The sequence below is a fragment of the Lissotriton helveticus genome, chromosome 12, assembly GCF_964261635.1.
Source record: "Lissotriton helveticus chromosome 12, aLisHel1.1, whole genome shotgun sequence".
Lineage (NCBI taxonomy): Eukaryota > Metazoa > Chordata > Amphibia > Caudata > Salamandridae > Lissotriton > Lissotriton helveticus.
This window is the reverse complement of record NC_136073.1, coordinates 874,846,151-874,870,815: the sequence shown is the minus strand read 5'-3', so window position 1 is coordinate 874,870,815 and position 24,665 is coordinate 874,846,151. Positions and strand designations below refer to the sequence as shown.

Sequence of the window (24,665 nt, the reverse complement as noted above, 5' to 3'; positions counted from 1 at the left end):
TGCCAGTGCTGGCCTGCTGGAGGAAATCACTGGCATAGATAACCACTGTGGCAAATTGCTGGTGATGGTACATTGGAGGAAATTCTTGGCATATAGAAAGACAAATGTGGAAATGTAATGGGGCCATCCATACAAAATGTGGTCCTTGACATATGAGACAGAACCTTTGACATAAGGCACATCCATAGTGCAAGAGAAGCAGCATTAGGACAGTTCTGGCACTGGCATAATGTATGTAATGTTTGGGCAAAAGGGGCCACCATGGCTAAATGCTGGTCCTAGCAATGGAGGAAATGTTTGTCATAAGGACATGGGACATTTAAAAAACATAATTGGGTGAACTCGTGGGGGGACTGTCAGATTTCATTAGCTAGGCACACTATGAAAGGGATTGAATATTTAGTGATTGTCTTTTCAGGGCCTATGGCTGTGTAGCAAATTTATGTGAAAATTGTGCATTAAAATGCGCTAGTAAAGCAACTTTTTTCAAACTTTTCTCAGGGAGAGAAACCTCCACCCCTCTGTTCTCATCTAGAAGAAGATAGAATATTAATTGTGCAATTATTATGTAACTTCATAAGCCCTTCACTTCCCCAGGCCCCTCTCCTTACCAGGTTTCTGCATTTCCTCTCTCCTGAGAGCCCTTTTCTTTTCTAGTCTGCAAGTCCAGAGGTTCACTGGATCCCAGCATGGGACATAAGCCTAGCTCAAGAAAATTTTTTGAAACAAGTCGTAACCTTCCTCTCTCCCTGTCTCTTCCTTCCCCTTCATTCATGTCCCTTCCCCCGCACCTGATGCAATAAACCCCAAGAAGCCGGAGAGTCTCAGAAGGCCAAGGCAACCCAAGGCCTTGAAAATCGAGCCTCTGTTAGCAACCGTTCCCCAGGGAAATGCCCGATGGGCTGAATGGCCAGTCCGGCCCTTGGTGAACTACAGCTTAAGGCCTTGATCAAAAGGAAAACCCACTGATCAGAAAACTTGCTGACATTTCTGCAAACCCTTTTCACTGCTACCCGCAGCCCGTTAAAGCACTGACCCTGTGAACCAGTTCACCTGTCGCAATATGTCGGCAAACAACAAGAAAACAAAACCAGGACTTAAAAAATTCTAAGGGACTTTGTAGTAATGAGGCTCAAGTCTCGGCCTCCATAAACTCCACTGTCAGATCTAAACTGACAGCAAGAGAGGAACAGGCCGGATGAACAACAGCTGACTTTCTTCATCCCCAGGATGTGAGTCAGCACAAACGCTGCCAAGTCCTATCCCGCTGGCCCTTAAGGCCTGTCCCCGGCTGGCCCGTAGTGTCCGCTGCGCCCAGCCGAGGCCAGCTAGCCCTGAAGCTGCCGACGGACAGAGGCGGTTCAAGCAGGGATTGGGTGGGAATCAGTTTTTACCTTCTACTCGTGGTTGTAAGTGGCCGCCACCTGAATTTAAAAAAATAAAAAAATATATATACAAAATAAGCGTTGGAGAAATGCAAATTGGAGAATAGTTAAACTAGTTATTTAGTGCTTAGAAACAACAGAAATGCAGCAAGAAGATCCATGTATGAAGAACAAGTTATTACTATTAGAAGCATTGGCCTGCAGGCCGGAGCATACGAAATGCCGCTCGCTAAAAAAAGAACAGCGCTGACTGAAACGTCACGACGTGGACCAACAGGGAATCGTGTTTTAGAGCATTAAAAACCACTGCACGGAAAGAGATATCACACCACAGAAGTATATGAATATTAGATGAGCGTACGCTAGAAACACTTCAAAAAAATAAAAAAAAGACAAACCTAAAATATTAGAAAATCTGTAGATGCTGGATGAAGCCTTCTGTCTCAATCTAGAAATCAAAGCATTTGGGGATATGAGGGCCGGTTCACATTGGTGAGGCTTTGACGAGCACTACTTTATTTTTTTTATAAAGCACTCCATAAAAGTGTGTGTGTTTTACAGTTTTCTCTCTTGTGTGCTTCTACTCCTTCCGTAGACCCACCCCGCACATGTGTTGTGGTCTCCCTTGTGTTGCAAGCTCTTTTTCATGTGCTTCTCTCACTCCCCTTCCCCAAACTCTCTGCCTCCTCTGCTCTCTTGCTTTCATGCTCATGTGTTTCTCCCCTTTGTTTCCCCCAACAACGCTCCGCCATTGTCCACCGTCTTTTTTGGTCGCAGCTTACTGTTTGCTAACAACATCTTGGGGACGTTCAGAAAGTTGATCTAGGAATGCATTCTGCCGCTTGATTACCATTGGCTCTGTGGTTTGTAACTAACATTACCTGGCTTTCTATTTGCTGGCTTTGTTTGCTTTTGGCTGTCCAGCTCGAGTTTGCCCCTCCCATTGTCCAAACCTTGTTTACTGTATTCTTCCACAAACTCGCTTTCTGTAAACAGGCTTTTAAATCTCACTCTTATCTTGTCACATTTGCTGTGCATTCAAATACGGAGGTCAAATGTCAGACTGTGTCTACCAGGGAGCCTGGTGTTTACATTTCTTTCTCTGACTTCAAAGTGAGAGGATTTATGTGACAATCACTCTTGCTACTGGGGTCTGTTTGAGGAACGCTGCACGATTACACATTTTTTCTAGCACACAACAAAATGTAAATGTTTGTGAATGAACTGTGCTGACGATCAAATCAATGCATTGGCTGGTGATATTTCTATACATTATTGTTTGTGGTGCTGTATAGTGTTTAGGCCTGGGTGGTAAATTCCGTTCCGCTCGCGAAATTTGCGGAATTTGGGTAATTCCGCGTTCTGCGGAGAACCAAAATTGCCCAAAATTCTGCATTCCGTGACTTCGCCAAATTTTTTGCTTTTTTGCGTTCTCAAAATGGGTGTTCGCGAGATATTTCCCCCGAGCACGCAAGCAGCGATCGCGAACAGTAAAAAAGCATTGCGAACAAGCAATTCCGCGTGTTCGTGGAATTTCTGCGTGTTCGCAGAGATTTTTTACCGTTTCGCGGAGATTTGCGTAACGCAATTACACAAATTCCACCTACCCCTAAATTAGTGTTATCAGTAAAACTGTATGTCTGAGCAAATGTAATGGTCATTTCAGTTCAAGGTGTGTTGTCTTTAAAGGCATTATGCTACGATACCATGCATACTCCACGTTACCCCACTCCACTCTACTCTGCACCACTCCCACTGCATCACTGCACTCTTCTCTGCACTATTCCACTCTATGCCAGTCTACTTTACACCTAGTCACTCTACTCTATGCCAATGCACTCTAACCCACACTACTCTACTATGCACCACTGCACTCTTTGCCAGTACTTAACTTAACTTAAGTGGAATTTATAGAGCGCACTGACACCGTAAGTTTCCTGGCGCTGAGAGAAAGAGTGCGGAAATTGCAGGGGGTGGACTAGCCAATTTGACTGAAAAGCCGAGTTTTCAGAAGTTTCCTGAAATTCAATAAGGGGCCACTGGACTTGACTGAGAAAGGAAGAGCGTTCCAGAGTTTGGGGACGCAAAACCTCCTGTGATTCTGGGCAAATCACTTAATCTCCCCGTGCCTAAAAAAAAAAAAAAACCATGAAATTGTGTGTCCTCATGTAAAAACGTAACTTGTGCAATGTAAAGCGCTCTGATAACTGATTCGGTTCGGTTCTAGTTCGCGCTATATAAAACTCAAAAAAAAAAAAAAAATAAGCAAACCTGCGTCCACCAAACTTTTTAAGTTTTACTTTAGGGGTGACCAGCAGGTGAAGATGCGCTGAACGAAGGTTGCGCACCGGACGGTGCTGCGTGATCAGGGTTTTGAGGAGGACAGGGCTGGTGCAGTGAAGGGCTTTAAAAGTCATGCAACCGATCTTGAAAGCCGCCCTTTCCACAACTGGTAACCAGTGGAGTTTTCGCAGTAGTGGTTTCGCAGATTCCCACTTTGTGGTTTTGTGGATCAGTACACTGTACACCACTCCGCGCACTCCACTATATCCCAGCCTACTTTGTAACACTGCATTCTACGCCACTGCACTCTACGCCAGTGCACTCTACTCTGAACCAGTCCACTGTATGCCAGTGCGTTCTATGCCAATCCCCTCTACGCCACTCCAATCTACTGTGCACCTGTGCACTCTACTCTGAAACAATCTACTCTGTCACTGCAGTCATGTGCCACTGCACTCAGCGCCACTCCACTCTTTTCCGCGTTATGCCGCTGCACTCTACACAACTTTACTCTAAACCAAGGCACTCCGCGCCAATCTACTTTGCACCGCTGCACTCTACGCCACTTTACTCTGCACCGCTGCACTCTACGCCACTCTTTCCTACTCTGCACTACTGTACTGTATGCCCCTGCTCTCTACACCACAGTTCTCTGCACCACTGCACTCTACGACACTCTATACCACTGCACTCTATGCCACCTCACTCTACTGGAGAAGTGTGGCTCAGTGGTTAGAGCGGCAGACCCTGATGCAGAGGTCTAGCCTGGGACCAGGGTTCAATTCCAGCCTCAGCGGGTCTTGGGCTCAAAAATTCCACGGACCTGATAATTAGCGCCTCGGTGCCTATTCCAATCATGGAGTCCCACTCTGCAACTCTGGGCAATAGCTTGCTTAGTCTCCACAACACTAAGGATGCCTGGCCTCCACTGGGGGTGCCCAGGAGTGGACAGCTCACAGGGAAAGCCAGGATGGGTTCCACAGCGGTATTCGTAGTGAGTAATGCGCTATACAAGTATCAATTTACATTTACATTTACTCTGAAACTCTACAGTCTACGCTACTCTATTCCACTGCACTCTACACCACTCCAGACCACTCCACTCCACACCAATGCATTCTACGCCACTACTCTGTACTACTCCACTCTACCCTGCACCACTTCACTTTACACCACTTCACTCTACTCTGAAACAAACTACTCAGCTCGACTGCACTCGACGCCACTCCAATCACTGCCATAGCAAAGATAATCTGAAAATGATGACGCGGAAAGCTGGAAGAGAAATTAGCAATGACTTAAATTAAATAAAGCATTTCCATCTGCCACCCCTCCCTGACACCTCTTGTGATAGTGGGCAGATGCGGTTCTGTAGGCCCCCCTCTGTCGCACGTGTGCAGCCTTCACCCCCTTTGTCCCACACCCCCTGACACCTCTTCTTGTGATAGTGGGCAGGTGCGTTGTGTTGCCTCCCCCCTTGAGCCGGGGGCTCCCTCCCCCCCAGGAGTGCCCCCCTCCCTGTGTATTCTGCCCCTCTCTCGCTTGCTGAGACTCCCTCAGACTCCCAAGCAGCCAGTTTTCCTCTCTTATGCAGGTTTGTTTGTTACTTGTTGCTGAATGAGAGCTGTGTGTGGCGCTTGGAAACAAGCAGGGGCTAAAAATAACCCCGCACAGCTGCACCGCCCTCCCCCAAGGGGCGAAGAACTCTCTGGGGGCATCTGATCACCCCGTGGGGAGGCTAGAGGGGGTGGGGCGGGGAGCAGCTCTGACACGAAGGTGTGGCCTATGGGGACGTCAAGAGCACAGCCTCCACAAGGGGGCGGGGCTGGGGCAGAGTCAGTCAATGGAAGACTGTGCCTGCGACGCTGCTGACTCCACCCCAACCCCGCCGGCCTGTAGAGGTGCCGGCCTGTGCAGGACTGGTCCCACCACTCAGCAGGCAGCCTTGAAAAGGGTTTAAACAAATGCAATGGCCGCAGACGACTCAGTGGTGTAGGCTTTGCTTCAGAGGTGCAATTTTCAACATACATAGAGTATTTTGCCTCAATTTTATGCTTTTTTTTATTTATTGTCTTTTATGTATATTTAAACATTAACACACCGTCATGTATCTGAATGAAGTTTATCGGCTCTGCGCATTTTTTACATCAAAAAAGTGCGCAGACCAGAAAAATATTTTTCCCACTAACTATTGTAATGTTTAGGGCAGCTTTGCGTTTTTTCGTTGAATCCATTATTTTGCACCTCTGGATTATCAGTTGCATCTGCAGTGGTGACAGGATCCCAGCCAATGACGGCTGTCGATTACTAATCAATAGAGGCTGGGGGCGGGCATTCCTTCATTGAAGAAGGAGGTATCACACATTTTCTTCTCGCACGGTTCTCATTACTTTAGGGGTCACCCAAACACTTTATTTTCCAGATGTGCACCTCACACTGCCTCCCCCACACACTTTCACTGAACCACCCACACTCGTTCGCTCTTACTCTCACACACTCACGATCACACACAAATACACACACACTTTCAGTGAAAACACTAGGCTTGAAATCTCACACACCTTTGTGTTTTGGTGCAAAGGTGAGTGTGTGGCGTTAGGTTGCCCGAAAACACGCAAGAGTTGGGGAAGAGAGCAGCAGTGCAGGTCCTAGTAGATGTGTCGTGGCCCCGCTCTCAAATAGGGGTGGGCGGAATTCGCATAGTTGCGCTATGCAAAGCTCTGCAAAACGGTAAAAAATCTCCGCGAGCACGCAGAGTTCCGCGAATACGCGGAATTGCTTCTTCCGCAATGCTTTTTTCCTGTTCGCGAACGCTGTTTGCGTGCTCAGGGGTGAAATATCTTGCGAACACGCATTTTGAAAGCGCAAACACGCAAAAAATGCAGTGGATCGCGGAATTTTTGGCCATTCTGCGTTCTCTTCGGAACGCGAAATTACCCAAACTCCTCAAATTCTGCGAGCGGAACGGAATTTACCGCCCAGGCCTACTCTCGAACTCCCGGTGCAGTGCACTGCAGGAACTCTGCTTGCAGCGCTGGATTTGCTGGAAATTATTAATATGGCCGAGTAGCACCGGGTCCCCACCCCAAACACCTTGGTTTGAAGAACCCCTCAGGCCATTTCCCTTTCGAGATTTCCCATCCTCGTACTTATCCAGCTTCTCCGTGGGCAGACTGGATAGCTCTTGAATTACCTTAACAAGTAAGGACGAGTGAGGCAGTGCAGTTACATCTGAGGGTACGTGTAGTAATAATTGACGGCACACGTGTAGTAAGTAATAGCCATGAACGCCTGTCCACGCTAGTGCTGATAATCATGTTCGCGCTATATAAAAACTTTATAAATAAAATAAACACTGCTTCTTTCTTTGACTCCCACTCGGGGTGGATTGTGGTTTCCATCCAGAAGGTTTCCCCAGATCTCCACCCATGTAAGTGAGAATAAGAAGATGACGGCATTCGGTGACGTTTGATCATCACGGTGTGCACAGGAACATTGGGAGTCGCAGGGCGCTGACTTTGAACCCCAGCATCCGCAAAGAGTGGTTCAGGAGCCCTTGTATCACTGCCTTTATGAGGTGTTGCCACTACAGTGTGGGCGAACAAAGCAAACACAAGGAGATGATGGACGGAGCGCTGAAACTTTTCAGACACTCGCCCCCAGTCACAGATCTGGGTTGAATCCATCGTCGTTCTTTAGCTCACTTCACCACCCCAGTTCAGACCCCGCTATACGCAAATCAGTCTGACCCTGCGCCTCATGGGAACAGTCCAGCCCGAACTGCCAAGCCAGGTCTTCCCTAGACCTGAAACAAGCATCCTAGGACCGGTTTCTGGGTAACACCCTTCATCAGCCAGGCTAGCTTGAATCCAGGGGCAAAGTGTGGGCCTGCCAGGTCGCACGGGACAGGCACTATTCACACAACTGTCAGTTCAAGTGTCTTTATCACACTTTCTTTAGGTCTGGGTTTTGACAGTGCAGATGTCAAATAAATAAAGTTGCTCACAATCTCCCTAGAGTGGGCTTTGGTTTGGCCCTCTCCAACCATTGACTGTTTTCAGCCAATTGCTTGAGACTTTGTCAAGCATGTATTGGGTTGGACCAATGGAGCATTCATCACTTTACTAATGCTTTGGCTGTTTGGCTTCGACTCCAGTGCTTGCATCGAAACACACGTGGAACTACTTTAGCACTGTAGCCCTCTCCACCCGCTCCTTTTGCTTACCTGTCAAGTGTCTCACTCTGCTGTATTAGCTGCATGTATTAGCACATTAAACCCAGGCCTATTGGCTTTTCCAGTGCTGGTATAGAGTTATGTTCCAACTTGGCATGAAGTAGGCAGTGTACTCCATCCTAAAGTGTATCCCATGCTTTCCACCTCTCCGGGGTATGAGCTGCCCTTTGAAAGCTTTGTTTGTGATTTTTGGGAGGGTATGTGTGTCTCAACTGCCCAGGCAATGCTGGTGTTCCAAAGCCCTACCTCCCTTTTTCAAAAACTCCACCCCCTTTTCCTGGCCTGCACCCTCCAAGTTCCCTTTTTCTCCTCCTTCTGTAGTATCATATGGTAGACATTTTGCTCAGGTGGGCAGATCTGAACGTAGGTTGAATGAAAACACATTAGAACTTCAAATTGGGGTTAAATTAAGAATATTCACAAACCTGGAGGCCCAGAGATTTCTGGGAACCGCTTGTTCAATACTTACAGGCGACCTCAGAGACCGAAGACGCAGACGGACCTATACGATCACACTCTAACGTACAAACATTATAAGCGTAACTTACATATAACAGACACAACGTACGGTGTGAAGCAGCGGTCCTAGTGGGAGTGCAGAAATTCTTGTGCGTCAGGTTATCGACTGCCGAAATAAAGAGCTGAAATAGTGATAAATGGTTTGTATAAGGTACAGAATTTACTCCCATGTGATATGTAAAGCTACTGTATGGTATTTACAATGTTTATTCATGCTATGTAACTACTGGTTGGAAAGGAAAAAAAAAAGATTAAGAATATTACATTTTATTCCGTCAAATTGAAACTCGGGCTCCTACGCTCTCTTTCTTCGCTAACTTCTCTAATCCTTCCTCCATCCCGGTTGGTTTACTTGATGTTCAATCTCCAAGATCCTGAATATCTGCCGCCAATACAGTTACCTTCTGTACGGCCTACCATAGTCACGGCTTCATCGGCACGTGCACACATGTCCTGCCAGCCCCTATCTCCAATACCCTAAAATATCTCTGTACCTTGGGGGAACAAAGAAATGGATCCCCTGCTCACCGTGCATCGTCCTTCTACAGACCTTCCGGGTTGGTCAATAGGGATGATTTCATCGTCTTCTACATACGTCGCCAGCTGTTCGGTTGCGGCTGCTCCGCCGTGCAAAAATGACAACATGATTTTTAATATTCATGAGTCTCAAGACCCAGTTTATGGATGGTCGCTTTACGGTCGCTAATGAGCTGAGCAGCAGTTACTCCAAGATTGATATTCACTGTTGGTTCATCAAGACCCTCTCGGAGAAGAGCACTCCCGCCTTTCGCTTCACAAACACACTTTCTAATTATCTCTCCGTGTTGCCGCTCTCTAATTAGATTTTTTAATAATTCCTAAAATTACAAGGAAAGAAAAACCTTAGATCAGTTCTTGCACTTCCTGTAGTTTTCAACATCTCTTAGGAGCTTGTTCTATGACTTGTAAAAATCCCGCGATGACAAGGACCAAGAATTATATATTTATGCTCTATGAATTAGTCATTGATAATTCTACAATGTCAGGATACCATTTGCCAAAAGAATTATCTGACAGAAATTTAGTGTTCTTAATATTGTGTTGAAAAATATTATCCCATACGGAGTAGATTTCCTTTTAGAATATGCAAAATTTGAGTGGTCCCTTTAAGACAGTGAGTAATGTATCTCAGGAATAATATTTGTCGACCAGTTTATCCCTTTTTGATTCAAAACATTCTACCCTTAGCGGGTGGACTGTTTTAACATCTTTATAACCCTTCTGCCCTCAGACGTGGGATAGAATACTTGGTTATTAACCTCTTCGATGCGTCAGACGGCCGGGCGCTGTCCGACGTCACAGTGGGCGTGTGCGGAGGACAGCCGGGGGCCGTCCAAACCGTGCACGCGCCATTTTTTTCGGCACCACGGCGGAATGTCCGCTGGGGTGAAGAGGTTAACTCCAATGGGAAAATATTTTTGTTATCGATATTTAGGACACCAATTCATTTAAATTTTATTTTTTCAGTTATGATATTCTGCTACTAGACCCTTTACAATGATTTTTACAGCTCCTGGGAAAATCTTCTTCCACATAAAATTAATAACGCCAAATGTTAGTCAAGCTGCAACTTGCAGTACAATAGGTCTTCCTATGATATGGAACTCGCTGGCTGCCTGTGTAACCTGACGCACCAATGCAGAGTCCGTCCCCGATTGGGGATGGGCGCATTAATGCGAGGCCCTGTTGTAGCATTTCCTTTTTGTCAATTTTAAGCACTACACACTACCTTTAGTAGAATAAGGCACAGACCCTGTGTATTGTTTGCTAGTGTATCTCCCCAATTTGTAAGAGAAGAAAAGGGGACTTTTGGGGTTCATTAGAGCGATGTGTGGGTTTATTTGATTTCAATCCATCTTTGCTTAGAAGGTCCCACTTATAGGGTTGGCCGACGATCTCCAATGTGGGGGGAAAGTTCTATAACTTAATAAAAATAGTTGTGGTCCGATATGTTTTTTCTTTTATCTTTGTGGTTTTTTCTTTGTGGTAATAGAGGAAAAAGTTGGTGAGCTGCCCTACGTTTTTGGATGCTAGGTCTATAAACTTAGTAAAAGGATGGTTAAACTGGATCCAACGTTTATAGAAAAAAGGTTTTGCATAAATATTTTCAGATAAATGTTTTAGATATATTTTCTTGGGTAAAAGGTATTGAATAATCATAAATGGGTTAATCCACTTTCATGAATATAAAGGTATTAAACTCACCTAACAAATTTATGACATCTGGAACACTTGCTCAAAGTCAACCCAATGTGACATTATTTCGCATTTTTATAAAGCGCAGCTTTACCAGGAAGATTTCATTAAATTGTATTAGAACATTGGAATGTTGGGAGCTCCATTGAAAACATTGGAGTGCTCCGGGCTTATAATGGCTGGGATAAGCCCGGAGCTCCAACATTCCAATGTTTCTTTGTTCACAGCTCTGGCTGTGAACAAAGGCTTCAGGGAGCCTGAGGGGATTCAATCCCCTTGCGCTCCCTGAAGGGTTTGTTGTATTTGTTAGAACATTCTGCCCTCTAAATTAAATTGTAGAAAGAACAAACATCTTCACAAAGAATTCATGAGACAGCTAGTAAAACAAAACAATGCAGGTTAGAAGGGAAAGGCTAGAGTTCTAAGATAATGAAGTCCAGGGAGACAGCAGGTAACAGAAGGATAGTAAAGGGGGTGTATAGAAGGGAGAGGGGTACCGCGGTAAGAAGGAGGGTTAGATGGCGGTAAAGGAAGTTCAAGTTCGGGCATTTATAAAGCGCACTACTCACCCAGAGGGTCTCAAGGCGCTAGAGAGAGGGGTTCACTGTTTGTCGAATAGCCAGGTTTTCAGTTCTTTTCTGAAGGAGGTGTGGTTCTGAGTAAGGCGGAGGTGGGTGGGGAGTGAGTTCCAGGTCTTGGCAGCCAGGAATGAGAAGGATCTGCCACCCATGGTGGACTTTCGGATGCGCGGGACTGCGGCGAGGGCTTGGCAGGATGATCTTAGTTGGCGGGTGGGATTGTAGAAGGATAGACGGGTGTTGAGGCATTCGGGACCTAGATTATAAAGGGCCTTGTCTGCGTGGGTAAGAAGGCGGAAAGTAATTCTTTTGTTGACGGGAAGCCAGTGGAGGTTTTTTAGGTGTCCGGTGATGTGATCTTGGCGCGGGATGTCTAATATGAGTCTCGCTGACGTGTTTTGGATGCGCTGGAGCTTTTTCTGTAATTTTGTTGTAATTCCGGCGTAGAGTGTGTTGCCATAATCCAGTTGACTCGTGACCAGTGCATGGGTGACAGTCTTTCTGGTCTCGAGGGGGATCCAGCGGAAGATCTTTTTGAGAATGCGAAGAACGTTAAAGCAGGAGGACGAGACGGCGTTGACTTGTCTGGACATCGAGAGAGAGGAGTCAAGAATGAAGCCAAGGTTACGAGCATGGTCTGTGGGTGAAGGTGCTGAGCCCAAAGCGGAAGGCCACCAAGAGACGTCCCAGGCTGAGGGGGAAGATCCTAGGATGAAAACCTCCGTTTTGTCTGAGTTGAGTTTTAGGCGACTCAGTTTCATCCATTCGGCTACTTCTTTCATACCTTCGTGAAGGTTGGTTTTGGCGGTGTTGGGGTCTTTGGTGAGGGAAAGGATTAGCTGGCTGTCGTCGGCATAGGAGATGATGTTGAGGTTGTGTTGACGTGCGATGGAGGCGAGAGGACTCATGTAGACGTTAAAGAGGGTGGGACTGAGTGAGGAACCTTGAGGTACGCCGCAGATGACTTCGGTGGCCTCTGAGTAGAATGGGGGGAGTCGGACTCTCTGGGTTCTTCCAGCTAGGAATGAGATGATCCAGTCCAAGGCTTTTCCTTGTATGCCGATGTTGCTGAGGCGTTGTATGAGGGTGCTGTGACAGACAGTGTCGAAGGCGGCGGAGAGGTCGAGTAGGATGAGGGCCACTGTTTCTCCGTTGTCCAGGAGTACTCGGATGTCGTCGGTCGCCGCAATGAGGGCGGTTTCGGTGCTGTGTTTGGCTCGAAATCCGTTCTGTGAGGGATCCAGGGAGTTGTTGTATTCAAGGAAGGCGGCGAGTTGGCTGTTGACGGCTTTCTCGATGACTTTGGCCGGGAAAGGGAGGAGGGATATGGGTCGGTAGTTTTTCAGTTCTCAGGGGTCTGCTGTGGGTTTTTTCAGAAGGGCGCTGAGTTCGGCGTGTTTCCAGATTTCTGGAAAGGTGGCAGAGTTGAAAGAGCAGTTGATGACATCGCGGAGTTGGGGTGCGATGATGGAGTCAGCTTTGTTGAAGATGTGGTGGGGGCAGGGGTCAGAAGGAAGATTGAAGGGGAGACTGAGAGTGTGAGGATGGTGGCAGAGAAGAGATGGGAAACCAGATTGGATAAGTTTAGAGGAGCAGGATTTGAGAAGGCCAGTAATGGAAGATGGAGATAACAGATTTGTCTAAATACAGCACAATTTTTTTTTTCTCGGAACAAACATAGGGCCTTGATGTGTTTCAGCTCTTCCGGACAAGAAGTCCGCAGGAGAGGGGCAACATATTTCTCTCCCGCAAACCTACCGTATACCTAAAAACTGGGGCAGATCAGATTCCTTCAGCATTTATTTTTAGTAGCGGTTTAAATTTTTGTGCAGATTTCAACAAAAATGTCTCTAGCTCAAATGGATCAAAAGTTACTAAAAACAATGTATTAACTGGTCACCTTGTAGTAACTGACACTAGTGAGGTGAAACCGTTGCCCAGACAGTATTAATGTGTCTTAAAAAGGCGAACTAGTGGAATGATATGCCACAGATTGTACCACAACACGTCACATGATGTATCCTTTCTTGCCATGAAATTTAGAGATCCTCATTGCATCATATGGTCCTCTATTGGCAGTGGCCACAGCGTAGTGGTAGACGCGTCATGTCGTTGAATTGATATGTCGCGGATTTCGCTAACCACTCCTCTGCCGTACAGAGAGACGGACACTGCCATTGGTCCAGATTTTTCCTAACATGCTCTCTTCTTTGGTCTTCTTTGCAGTGAACAGCCCATCTTCAGCGCCCGGGCGCACGTGTTCCAGATCGACCCAAGCACCAAGCGGAACTGGATTCCCGCCAGCAAGCATGCGGTCACCGTCTCCTACTTCTACGACGCCACGCGCAACGTGTACAGGGTCATCAGCGTTGGTGGAACTAAGGTAAGCGGGAGGGGGCTCGTACAACCAGATCCACAGGCAGATCACGATCGTATAATTTGGAGTCCGGCCCCCACAGTGGTGGCGGAACCATTTTTAGAGTGGGGGTGTTGTTAAATAATGCCTCCTCCTTAAATCTATAGGGAATATTTGACAGATATTCTTTTGAAACACAAAAAACACTGCCTGGGCAAAAAACAGTTGATGGACCCATTTACTGCTCATTCACCTCCTACATTTTTTCAAGTTTTATGGGGGTGCTGAAGCACCTCCCGCACTCCGAAGTCCCGCACCACTGTGTGCGCAGGAAAATGGTCTTGTACAAATGAGGTACCTGCAGTTACGTACTGTTGGTTTCACAAGAGACTATTTGGGGTCACCAAACACAATAAAAGTATATTATACTATTTTCAAATCCCTCCATGGGAAATACCATGCTTAGTTTAAGAGTGGTCATTAATATGGGGTAGAAACTGTCAATCTGATGTCAGTTATTAAAACTAATAATGGAAAATAAATTAACTTTGGAGGAGGTCTATGCCTCATGATCAATAATAATGTTCCGAAAAACAATTCCCAAAACCCAGACTTCTTTTCAAGGCATGGTGCGCCATTTTAATTCTTAATCCAGAAATATATTTCATAAGAAAAACAGCTGACACGTGTTTCGCCCGATGGCCATCAGGGCTTTTTCAAGGCAGGAAATCTTGTTTGGTCATATGATTTAAGCAATCTTGTCTTGCCGTCGTCTCTGTGGTCCCGAGAGGTTATCTTGTGGCACATTTTTTGGTCTATGTCTTATTTTCCTACACCCATTGTTTTGAAAATACAATTGTTAATCCTGATTATCTGCTGTGAAACCAGTGAAAGAAATTAAATATATTGATTTGTCTTGCGCAATAGGGAATTTTATTTGTACAGTAAAAAAGCATTTGGTGTGGTTTCAATGTTGCTTGTATTTTAAGAGTTCATTCGGTGAAATTTACAATTTTTTTAAATTTTTGCTATATTGTACTTTTTTTTTTTAATGCTAAAGGTCTTTTTCGTTTCCTTTTGGGTGGGGGTGTTTCATAGGCCATCATTAACAGCACCATTACTCCCAACATGACCTTCACGAAGACATCTCAGAAGTTTGGACAGTGGGCCGACAGCCGGGCGAATACTGTGTATGGACTGGGCTTTGCGTCTGAGCAGCAGCTTTCGCAGGTAATGCCCAAGGGGCCCGCATTATTGCATGTAGGGCGCTTCATTTATGCGCGATATGCAAATTATCTTTTACTACATTCGTTTACTGCCTAACTTGTTTCCTCAGCACCATCTCAGACCTCTTTGAGACAAATAAAATTCTTCTCGGACCTTTAGTTGGGCGGGGTCAAGCCTTAGTGAGCCGCCCGAATATGTGTGTTAGAGCTGTGCTAAATTTGTGTAATTTGCTTTTGCGTAATTATTTGATATTCAGCAAAAATGACATGAAATGCAAAACCGACATATATTACTATACTTTAGCACATTGCTTGTAGTTGCATTTATATAGCGCTTAATACAGCTGAGTAGGCGCTGGGGCTCTTTACGGCGAATAGTATGGTACTCCAGAACCCAGGTTAGTGGTTACTTTCTTGTAATGAGCTGGCTAACTCGGTCACTGGTTATATATTTGCCATTTGTGGATATACTCCTTACCCAGACGAGGTAGCTCAGTGGGTAATGGCACTTGGCGGCTAAAAATCATGTTGGAGTGAATGAATTCTCACAATGTTAATGCTGTAATTCTGGAATTTGAATGTAATGTTTTGCAATGGACATAACACACCAGCTGAGTGAACTTTCGTGCTTTACTGCGTTAGAAACTACCAATTCCACGTCATCGAATACAACTTCCAACAGAGCAGCTCTGAGCTCCCCTTCTCTCTCTGTCGCTGTCTCCTTCTGCCACCCCTTTTTCCCCCAAATGGCTTTGGTTTTACTTTCTCCCCCCTGAAATTGTCCCACTTCAGTGCAAGTCGGTGGGGGGAAATGAATTCAGCCGATTTACTTTCCAAAATCTTAGCCTTCCAAATGTTGTCATGTAGAACGAAGGGAACAGGGGCATAGCTACCAAGGGTGCAGCAGGTGCAGTGGCACCGGGGCTCAGTGGCTGGCCACCCCCAACACACCAAGACACAGTGAGCCGTGGACAGTGGCATACCTACAGATGGTGCAGAAGGTGCAGTGGCGCCAGAGCTCAGTGGCTGGCCAACCCCAGCACACCAAGACACGGTGAGCCGGGGAAAGGGGCATAGCTACAGAGGGTGCAGAAGGTGCAGTGGCACCAGGGTTTAGTGGCTGGCCACCCCCAGCACTCCAAGACGCGGTGAGCCGGGAACAGGGGCATACCTGCCAGTGGTGCAGAAGGTTCAGTGGCACCAGGGCTCAGTGGGTGCCAACCCTCAACACACCAAGACACGCTGAGCCGGGGAAAGGGGCATACCTACCGAGGGTGCAGAAGGTGCAGTGGCACCAGGGCTCAGTGGCTGGCCAACCCCAGCACACCAAGACACTGTGAGCCAGGGGCAGGGGCATACCTACCAATGGTGCAGAAGGTGCAGTAGCACCAGGGCTACGATCCCTGAGATGCCTATTGAACCCTGATGATTGTTGTATTTTACTACCCCAACAGCAGTCAAAGGGACCATATTCCTTCCTTGCACCCGTGCTATGCTGCTGGAAGGGACAAGTAAATTAAGCCATGGTGGCAAGGACATACAAAGACAAAAATGAAAAATGACCAAGGAATTATTGAAAAATTATCATCATAGCCGTTTTAACCCTTATTCCGCTGCAGCGAGTGGCTCGAGGTCAGGTTTGTTTTGCTGCTCTTTTCTTCAATCCTAGCTGTCTGGTTCTGTTTTTGCCCATGGGTGCTATGCGTAAAGGTGTCTTTTCATGGGATGTATGGCTGCCTGCCTCTAACACAAACCCATTTTCTCCTCCAGTTTGCCGAAAAGTTCCAGGAAGTGAAAGAGGCGGCTCGCCTGGCCAGGGAGAAGTCTCAGGACAGGACCGAACTGACCCACCCGGCGCTGCACCTGGGCTCTCAGCAGGTAAGGGTTCCGCGTCACCCAAGGGTGGGTGCTGCGTGCCTCGCCAAGGACTCTGGCACCCCTCCGGCATCACTGGGGCTGGCAATGCTCCAGAAAACCCCATGGCTGTGGTCCACCTAGAGGGCGCCCCTGGTAGCCGACAGAGATGAATACAGGGGTTCCACCGCAGAACCTGGAATGAGGCAATTCTGCGGCTGCAGTATTCAAAAAAAGTTTCTCTCTCATACTGATGAAAATTTACAAAAAAAATATAGCACCTCATGTGATGCCAGGCAGTGCCAGGCCCTTGGCAGAGGTTAACTTGTCGCCTTTCAGTTGCGGATTGATGTATGCAGGTGCTAAACGGATACTCATAGAGTGAAACATTTGTCCAGACAATGTTCATGTGTGTTATAAAATAACAAAATAGCTCAATAATCTTGCCATGGAAAGGGCGACATTATACTGCTTCATTTGCCTCTCCGTGCCACATAATTTGGTTAACGCTGTCACATATTTTCGTTCTTCTTTGCCGCATAATTCCAGTTACCCTGCCCATAACTTACTTACGCATAAATTGTATGGCAAAGTGGCAGCCATTGTTCCAAATACATTCAAACCCCCATTAGCTCGGTTGTCTGGTGGAGACTATGGATGGTATAATGAATGTCTTTCAACAGTACTATAAAGAATTATACACCCAGAATTGTATATCTCAAGATCAGATTGGCCAGTTCGTGTCCAGATTTGATCTACCTGTGGTAGGGCCCCTTGCAAGAGAGAAATTAGATGCCCCAATAACTATGCTGGAATTAGAGACAGCACTTAACGATCTTGCGCTCGGGAAAGCAGCTGGCCCGGATACATTTCCTCTAGACGTTTATCGAATGCTATACGCTATCATTAATGATGACATGTTGGCCACCTTTATCTCTGCTCAGTCTGGTAACCCCCCTCCTTCGTGGGATGATGCAAATATTGTGGTGTTTAAAAAGAAAGACAAGCCCCCTAATCTCCCTGGGTCATATAGACCTATATCATTAATAAATGCAGATGCCAAGATATATTCCAAAATACTTGCCACTCGTTTAATTCAATTTGTTCCATCACTGGTCTCTTACCATCAGCATGGGTTTCTTCCCGGTAGAAGCACGGTTAATCATTTGCATCGGGTTATCGCAGTGTTGGATTATGCGCCGGCATTTCATAAAAATATTGGTTTGGTGTTTTTAGATGCTGAAAAAGCTTTTGATCGTGTGGCATGGGCATTCCTTTGGTCTATAATGCATAAAATGGGGTTTGGGCCCCAGTTTTTGCTTGCTCTACAGACTATGTATAAGCGACCAAGGGCTAAGGTCTGCGCGATGGGGCAAGAATCACCTTTCGCCTATATTACTCGGGGCACAGGGCAAGGATGCCCATGTTCACCGTTATTATTCGCTATTTATATCGAGCCATTGTTGAGAATGCTTGAAACTACCCAGGGTATACAATCAATGGTAGTGGGCGATCATCAGGTACGGGTCCTAGCATGTGCTGATGATATAGCGGTAGTAACATCTGATCCAGAACAAGCATTACGTGAAATTGAGAATGTGACTCAAGAATTTGGGAAATTCTCGGGTTATAAATTAAATATCTCTAAATCCCAGGTTGTGTGTACTGCTGGGTTATGCCATAATGAACTGCAAGTAACACACGAGGCTAGATACCTGGGGATCAAAATCAGGATGTCACTTCAGGAGATAGTAGCTGTGAACTGGGCCGATATATTAGGATCTGTCAAGCGACAGCTGGAAAAGGTGGAATGTCTTCATCTATCGATGGTGGGGCGACGTAATGTTTTAAAGATGTGCATATTACCCAGGGTGCTTTATTATTTTCGGACGGTACCGCTGGAGCTGACACGTGTACAACTAATGCAGTTACAATCCATTACGGATAGGTTCATATGGGGCTGGAAGACGGCCCGGCGGGCTTCAAAATATATGACACTACCACTTTCAAGAGGAGGATGGGGGGTTCCGAATTTAGCTTTTTATTATTTAACTTGCCTTCTCCAAAATATGAAAATTCTGGTGACTGGGGGTGAGACACAGGTGTTTAAAAGCCCAATAATTTATTTGATGTTACTAGGATGTCAGTCCCGACAAGCGCTGCTCAGATTTCTCGCACCGAGCTACTATAAAAGAACCAGATTTAAGACTGTATTAGCCGCATTTAAAGGTTGGAGATGGATACGTAAAATTATTGTCCTCAACCGCATTAATTTCCTTTACTCGTTGCGATTATATAGAATTGTTTCCCTCAATATTTTGGGACACTAAGATGAGGACTTGGGCGGATAAAGGGATTGGTCGTTTAGGGGATATGTTTAACGCCGGTGTTTTGGCTACATTTGCTGAGTTAATGGATAAATATGCAATTCCTCAGAATGATTTTTTAAAATATTTACAGCTACGGGATTTCATTTTCAAGCACCGCAGCATTAGGTCTATAGTTCTTAATGATCTTCTTGAAGCTTTGAATAAACGGGCCAAGATTGGGACTTTATATGACAGTTTGTTGATTATGCAGCGCGACGATGTTGAGGTTCAAGATGTAAAATGGAGTACTAGACTTGGTACCCTCGGTCAGTTTGTGCAAGAATCTATTGATATGGCTTGCAAAGTCACTTTGACTGCCAATCTACGGGCTCAACATTATAAAACCATGTTTAATTTATACCATACACCGGCCAAAATGATGAAGTGGGGTGAAATGCACAATGGGCAATGTTATAGGTGTCACGCTGCAGCGGCCGATATTGTACCTATATTTTTTGATTGTAGCGTATTGGAACCTTTTCTCTTATCAATTGCACAATTTTTGTCTAATATTATAAATGCCAATGTGGTGATATCCAGAGAGCTGATGCTCTTTGGGCTGTGTAAAGATAGAGATACTTTGCCGTTGTACTATCCATATAGGTTCCTTCTCTTTATGGCCATGTCAGTCGCCCGATTATGTTTTGCTTCTATGTGGTTGAAGGCTGAGGCGCCCTCATATGAAATGTGGCGCGCAAAGTTCTATAATGTGTTCCACCTAGAATTTAACCTTTATCGTATCAAGTCATTAAAGAAAAAGCAACTAGGGATTAAGATTTGGCAGCCCATGATACATCATATGGAAAGTGAATGTCCAGATTAGTGCCCCTGTCTCTGATTTGATTTATTTTTGAATCATTGTTCAACCATCCTGTTTTTGTAATGTTTGGTTTTCTTGTTTTTTTTTCCCTTCCTTGCAGCACACTGTATAATTAACTGGCTTATGTATGCTTTGTATTTGCTATATTTATGCTATGAACTGAATAAAAAAAACAAAAAAAACAAACACCCATTAGCTCTATTGACTTTTCGGTAAGCTGGCCTTTAGCAAGATGGCAGCCGTAGGTCATCATACCTTCAACCACCCATTAGCGTCTATTGACTTCACACTTGGCTACCCCATTGCAACATGGCAGATAGTGCCAGAATACTTTCTAAGACCCATTAGCCCCTCTTGACTTCACACTAGACTACCCTATTGCAAGGTGGCAGCGTAGGTCAGTATACCTTCAAACACCCATACCCATATTGACATAAATTCTAGGCTACCCTAGTGCAACCTGCCAGCCGCTATCAGAATATGTTCAAAGACCCATTAGCCCCTATTGACTTTACACTGGGGTGCTCTTTTACAAGATGGCAGCCGTAGGTCAGAATACTTTCTAACACCCATTAACACCTATTGACTTCACACTAGGCTACCCTATTGCAAGATGGCAGCCAGTGTCAGAATACTTTCAAAGACCCATTAGCCCATATTGACTTCACTAGACTACCCTTTTGCAACATGGCAGCCGCTACCAGAATACGTTCAAAGACCCAATAGCCCCTATTGACTTTACACTGGGGTGCTCTTTTACAAGATGGCAGCCGTAGGTCAGCATATCTCCCATTAGCCTTTATTGACTTCACACTCGGCTACCCCATTGCAACATGGCAGCCACTGCCAGAATACTTTCAAAGACCCATTAGCCCCTATTGACTTTACACTGGGGTGCTCTTTTACAAGATGGCAGCCGTAAGGTCAGCATACCTCCCATTAGCCTCTATTGATTTCACACTCGGCTACCCCATTGCAACATGGCAGCCGCTACCAGAATACGTTCAAAGACCCATTAGCCCCTATTGACTTTACAATGGGGTGCTCTTTTACAAGATGGCAGCCATAGGTCAGCATACCTCCCATTAGCCTCTATTGACTTCAGACTAGGCTACCCCATTGCAAAATGGCAGCCGCTACCAGAATACTTTTAAAGACCCATCAGCAACTATTGACTTTACACTGGGGTGCTCTTTTACAAGATGGCAGCCGTAGGTCAGCATACCTCCCATTAGCCTCTGTTGACTTCACACTCTGCTACCCCATTGCAACATGGCAGCCGCTACCAGAATACGTTCAAGACCCATTAGCCGCTATTGACTTTACACTGGGGTGCTCTTTTACAAGATGGCAGCCGTAGGTCAGCATACCTCCCATTAGCCTCTATTGACTTCACACTCGGCTACCCCATTGCAACATGGCAGCCGCTACCAGAATACATTCAAAGACCCATTAGCCCCTATTGACTTTACATTGGGGTGCTCTTTTACAAGATGGCAGCCATAGGTCAGAATACTTTCTAACACCCATTAACACCTATTGACTTCACTCTAGGCTACCTCATTGCAACATGGCAGCCGCTGCCAGAATCCTTTCAGACACCCATTAGCCCCTATTGACTTCACTAGACTACCCTTTTGCAACATGGCAGCCGCAACCAGAATACGTTCAAACACCCAATAGCCCCTATTGACTTTACACTAGACTGCCCTCTTGCAAGATGGCAGCCGCTGTCAGAATACGTTCAAAGACCCATTAACTCCTATTGACTTTGCACTCGCCTGCTGCTGGGCAGTAATTTGTGAACTCTGTAGGTAATATGATCAGCGCAGAGCCTTCCTGTCTGCAGACGCACACTTTCGCTGACTGATGTTGGTTGCTGCACTTTGCCTGTGTCGATCAATGTCCCACTTGCCGCTGCTTGCAGATAATGCGTTTACCTCAGCACAGGATCTCCCCGGGCAGTCTATGGTGGCGCGAGACAGCGTTCGATATCACATATGAGATTGTCCAAGCGAGCGTACAGTGAAACGCATGTACTTATGCGCAGCTCTTTGCATGACCTATTTTGGGAGTATCCTGTTGAGAAACAGAATTGGAGGTGTATTTTAAATTTTTCCTTTTATTATTGTGAAGTTTCCTGGCATGCGTAAAGACCAATCCAGCCCTAGTCTGTGTTTTGCATTAATTAACTACACTGAACTACAGTTTGGCTTCTCCAGCTGAGTGATTTTACGGTTAATCCAATTCAGTTCTTGAAAATGTGGCTTGTCAAAAAATAGCATTTAAAAAAAAATAATAATAAAAAAAAAAAAAATAAAGAAACAGCTGTTTGAAAAAAAGCTGTCAGATTGTCCCCCTGGGGGCTAAAAGGAGGGAAAGCTGTGCTCACTTATATTGTGTTTAAGTGGCACTTTGTGAGTAAAGTGCTGTGGGTGGGATGCTGCTGGTGTGGCTCTGTGAGTAAGACCCAGGGAGCGGGGTAATTGTTGGGGTACACTGGAAGCCCAACTATGCCCAGAGATGTAAGCACGTAACAAACAGTGGTATTGGATGTGGGGAAAGGAGGTGCCACTCAGGAGAAATAACACAATTATTAGTATTAAGCTGGTTGTCTTGGTTACGGTGCTGCAAGGTGAGGAGAACCACCGACCTCCCCAAACCTAGTGGCAAAGCCAACTAACAAATGTAAAACACAAGTCCTCAGCACACGTATTTATATAACAATAACGTGGACATGCATGAGGAAAGCACAGATTAAATGCACGTAGATGCGTTCTGTTCTTTTCCTTTTATTTCTGGGTGTTCAGACAGCCGACACGTGTTTCGTCGCATACATGGGAATTCGTCACGCGACTTTATCCCCAGAGATGCCCCGTGTGGCACCCGAGAAGTGGGACATGAGTGGTTTCGTGTCTATAGGTCTGTGTGATGGTGGGCTCGAGGAGGGGGATAGTGTGAGGGGGATATGGCAAGTGAGATAGGAACTTTGGGGTCTGTTCAGAAGGGAATTTTGGAAAACATAAAGGAGTGCTCCGGTCGGACGCTTTTACGTCCTCGATTATATGTACTTTTATAGCCTGTGTCCATTGGCTCCAGAATGTCTCAAATGGGAATATTCAAGGAATAGTCATATAGAATTAGTACAAATCGAAAGAACCGTGAACTCTTTGTGCTTTTACTGATATGGTAATGTGTGTTTTAGGGTCGATTCACGAGGCATGTAAGAGTACGTAAAAGAGTGCCCCTGCAGCATTACTACCCGTACTCCGCAGGGTTCTTTTCGGAGTATTCGACGGCACACAGTGTTTTTATAATTTCATGGGTGTGGTCACAAATCCAAGGGAGATTGAGGCAGGGGTTTTCAAACTGGGGGGCCTCAAGTGATCCTGGGGGGGGCAGGCTCTGGACAAAAGAAGTTTTATGCTGATAACAGTGCTTTGTTTTCAGCAAGGGGGAAGGGCACGAGTTGCAGAAAGTTGCTCTGTAATGGGCCTTCACTAACATCTTTTGTCATTTATACCCTGGCTGGGAGAAGGTGTCAAAAGGGAAAATTGAAGGAACTCCAAATATTCTTCAAACTCCCACACCCATTTCTAATCATCACACTGTGGATACACTTACACGTTACTAAGGCCTTCCTGACCAGAATAGTATGTTTGGCGATCATGTATTTGATTGCATTTTTAAAATGGTAACAGAACTTAACTGCAACTTTTAAACAAATCTAGACCTATTTAAACATTGCCAGTTTAATAAAATAAGCGTGAAACTTTTTTTATGAATGGGACCCCAATGATGTTTTATTCTCAGTGGGCGGGGGCGCGGCGTTGAAATGTTTAAAGAGCACTGGCGGGAGGTCTGGGACTGATACTCCCCGGAGTGGGCATGAAACCAAAAACTGTTCTGAAAAGGGAGTTGGGTCTGGCAGGTGGTCCCGCGCCAGAAGGGACGGCGAGTGCCATTTAAACCGGCTAAGAATAGCGGCCCGGTCGGTGATACGTGAGGTTTACGGGCACCTCAGCCTTCGAAACTAATTTCATTGCTCTGTTCAAGCTTCTTTTGAACGTAAGCTTTATTTTTCCACATAATGTTTGCTTCCTGTAGGTCTGCATTCCAGTACTAATAAAAGGTGTGCCCCTTTTATTTACACACAGCCCCAAAAGAGGTGGTCACTCAATTGGGTCTTTTTTTTAACTTCTTTTTATTGAAACAGTAGTCAGCATTAATAATCATGATCACAAACAGTCTTTGAATTACCTTCACGTTCAATGGGATGTACATATCACATTGCACAGACATATTATGGAATTGACAGTCCCTTTGGCGGTCCCCCGGCCCACACCCTTGGTCCCTGCGCACACCCGCCAAACTAGTCAAGAACCCTCCCCAATCCCCTGTAGGCTTCCCATGGCTGCCAAGTGTTCTCCCATTTCTTGGGGCATCCCCTGCTGTCAACAATTGTCTTCTCTGCCGCACAGCACCAGTCCAAGTCCCTTTTCCATTGGGAGAAACCGCATGCGCGCTAGCGGGTTTTCCCGCTGCGCGCTGGATTTTAAAAAACCCCGCGTTACGTGACAAAGCCAGCTCGTCATGCGCGTAGCGCAGGTAACGCCCATGACGAGCTGGCTTTGTCATCCGCGCTGAAGGGGTTAAGGCGGTGGAATTGCCCCCGACGCCCCTGTCACACTCCTCTTTGCAACCATTGCTGCCACCTGTAGCCAGATTCGTTGATATTTGGGCCAATTCAGTTCCCCTGACATACACACAATAAAAGCCATCTGGCATCCAGAGGGACTCCCGGCT

At 45.9% G+C, this 24,665-nt stretch overlaps 1 protein-coding gene across 1 annotated transcript in view; it reads left to right on the top strand.

Annotated features, from left to right (window-relative positions):
- Nucleotides 1-24,665, top strand: part of HOMER3 (homer scaffold protein 3) — a 335,653-nt gene that overhangs the window by 133,225 nt on the left and 177,763 nt on the right. Inside the window, exons 2-4 of the mRNA XM_078671338.1 lie at nucleotides 13,461-13,617; nucleotides 14,689-14,820; nucleotides 16,587-16,694. Coding sequence (XP_078527464.1) covers nucleotides 13,461-13,617; nucleotides 14,689-14,820; nucleotides 16,587-16,694 — 397 coding nt within the window. The remainder of the gene's footprint in view (nucleotides 1-13,460; nucleotides 13,618-14,688; nucleotides 14,821-16,586; nucleotides 16,695-24,665) is intronic.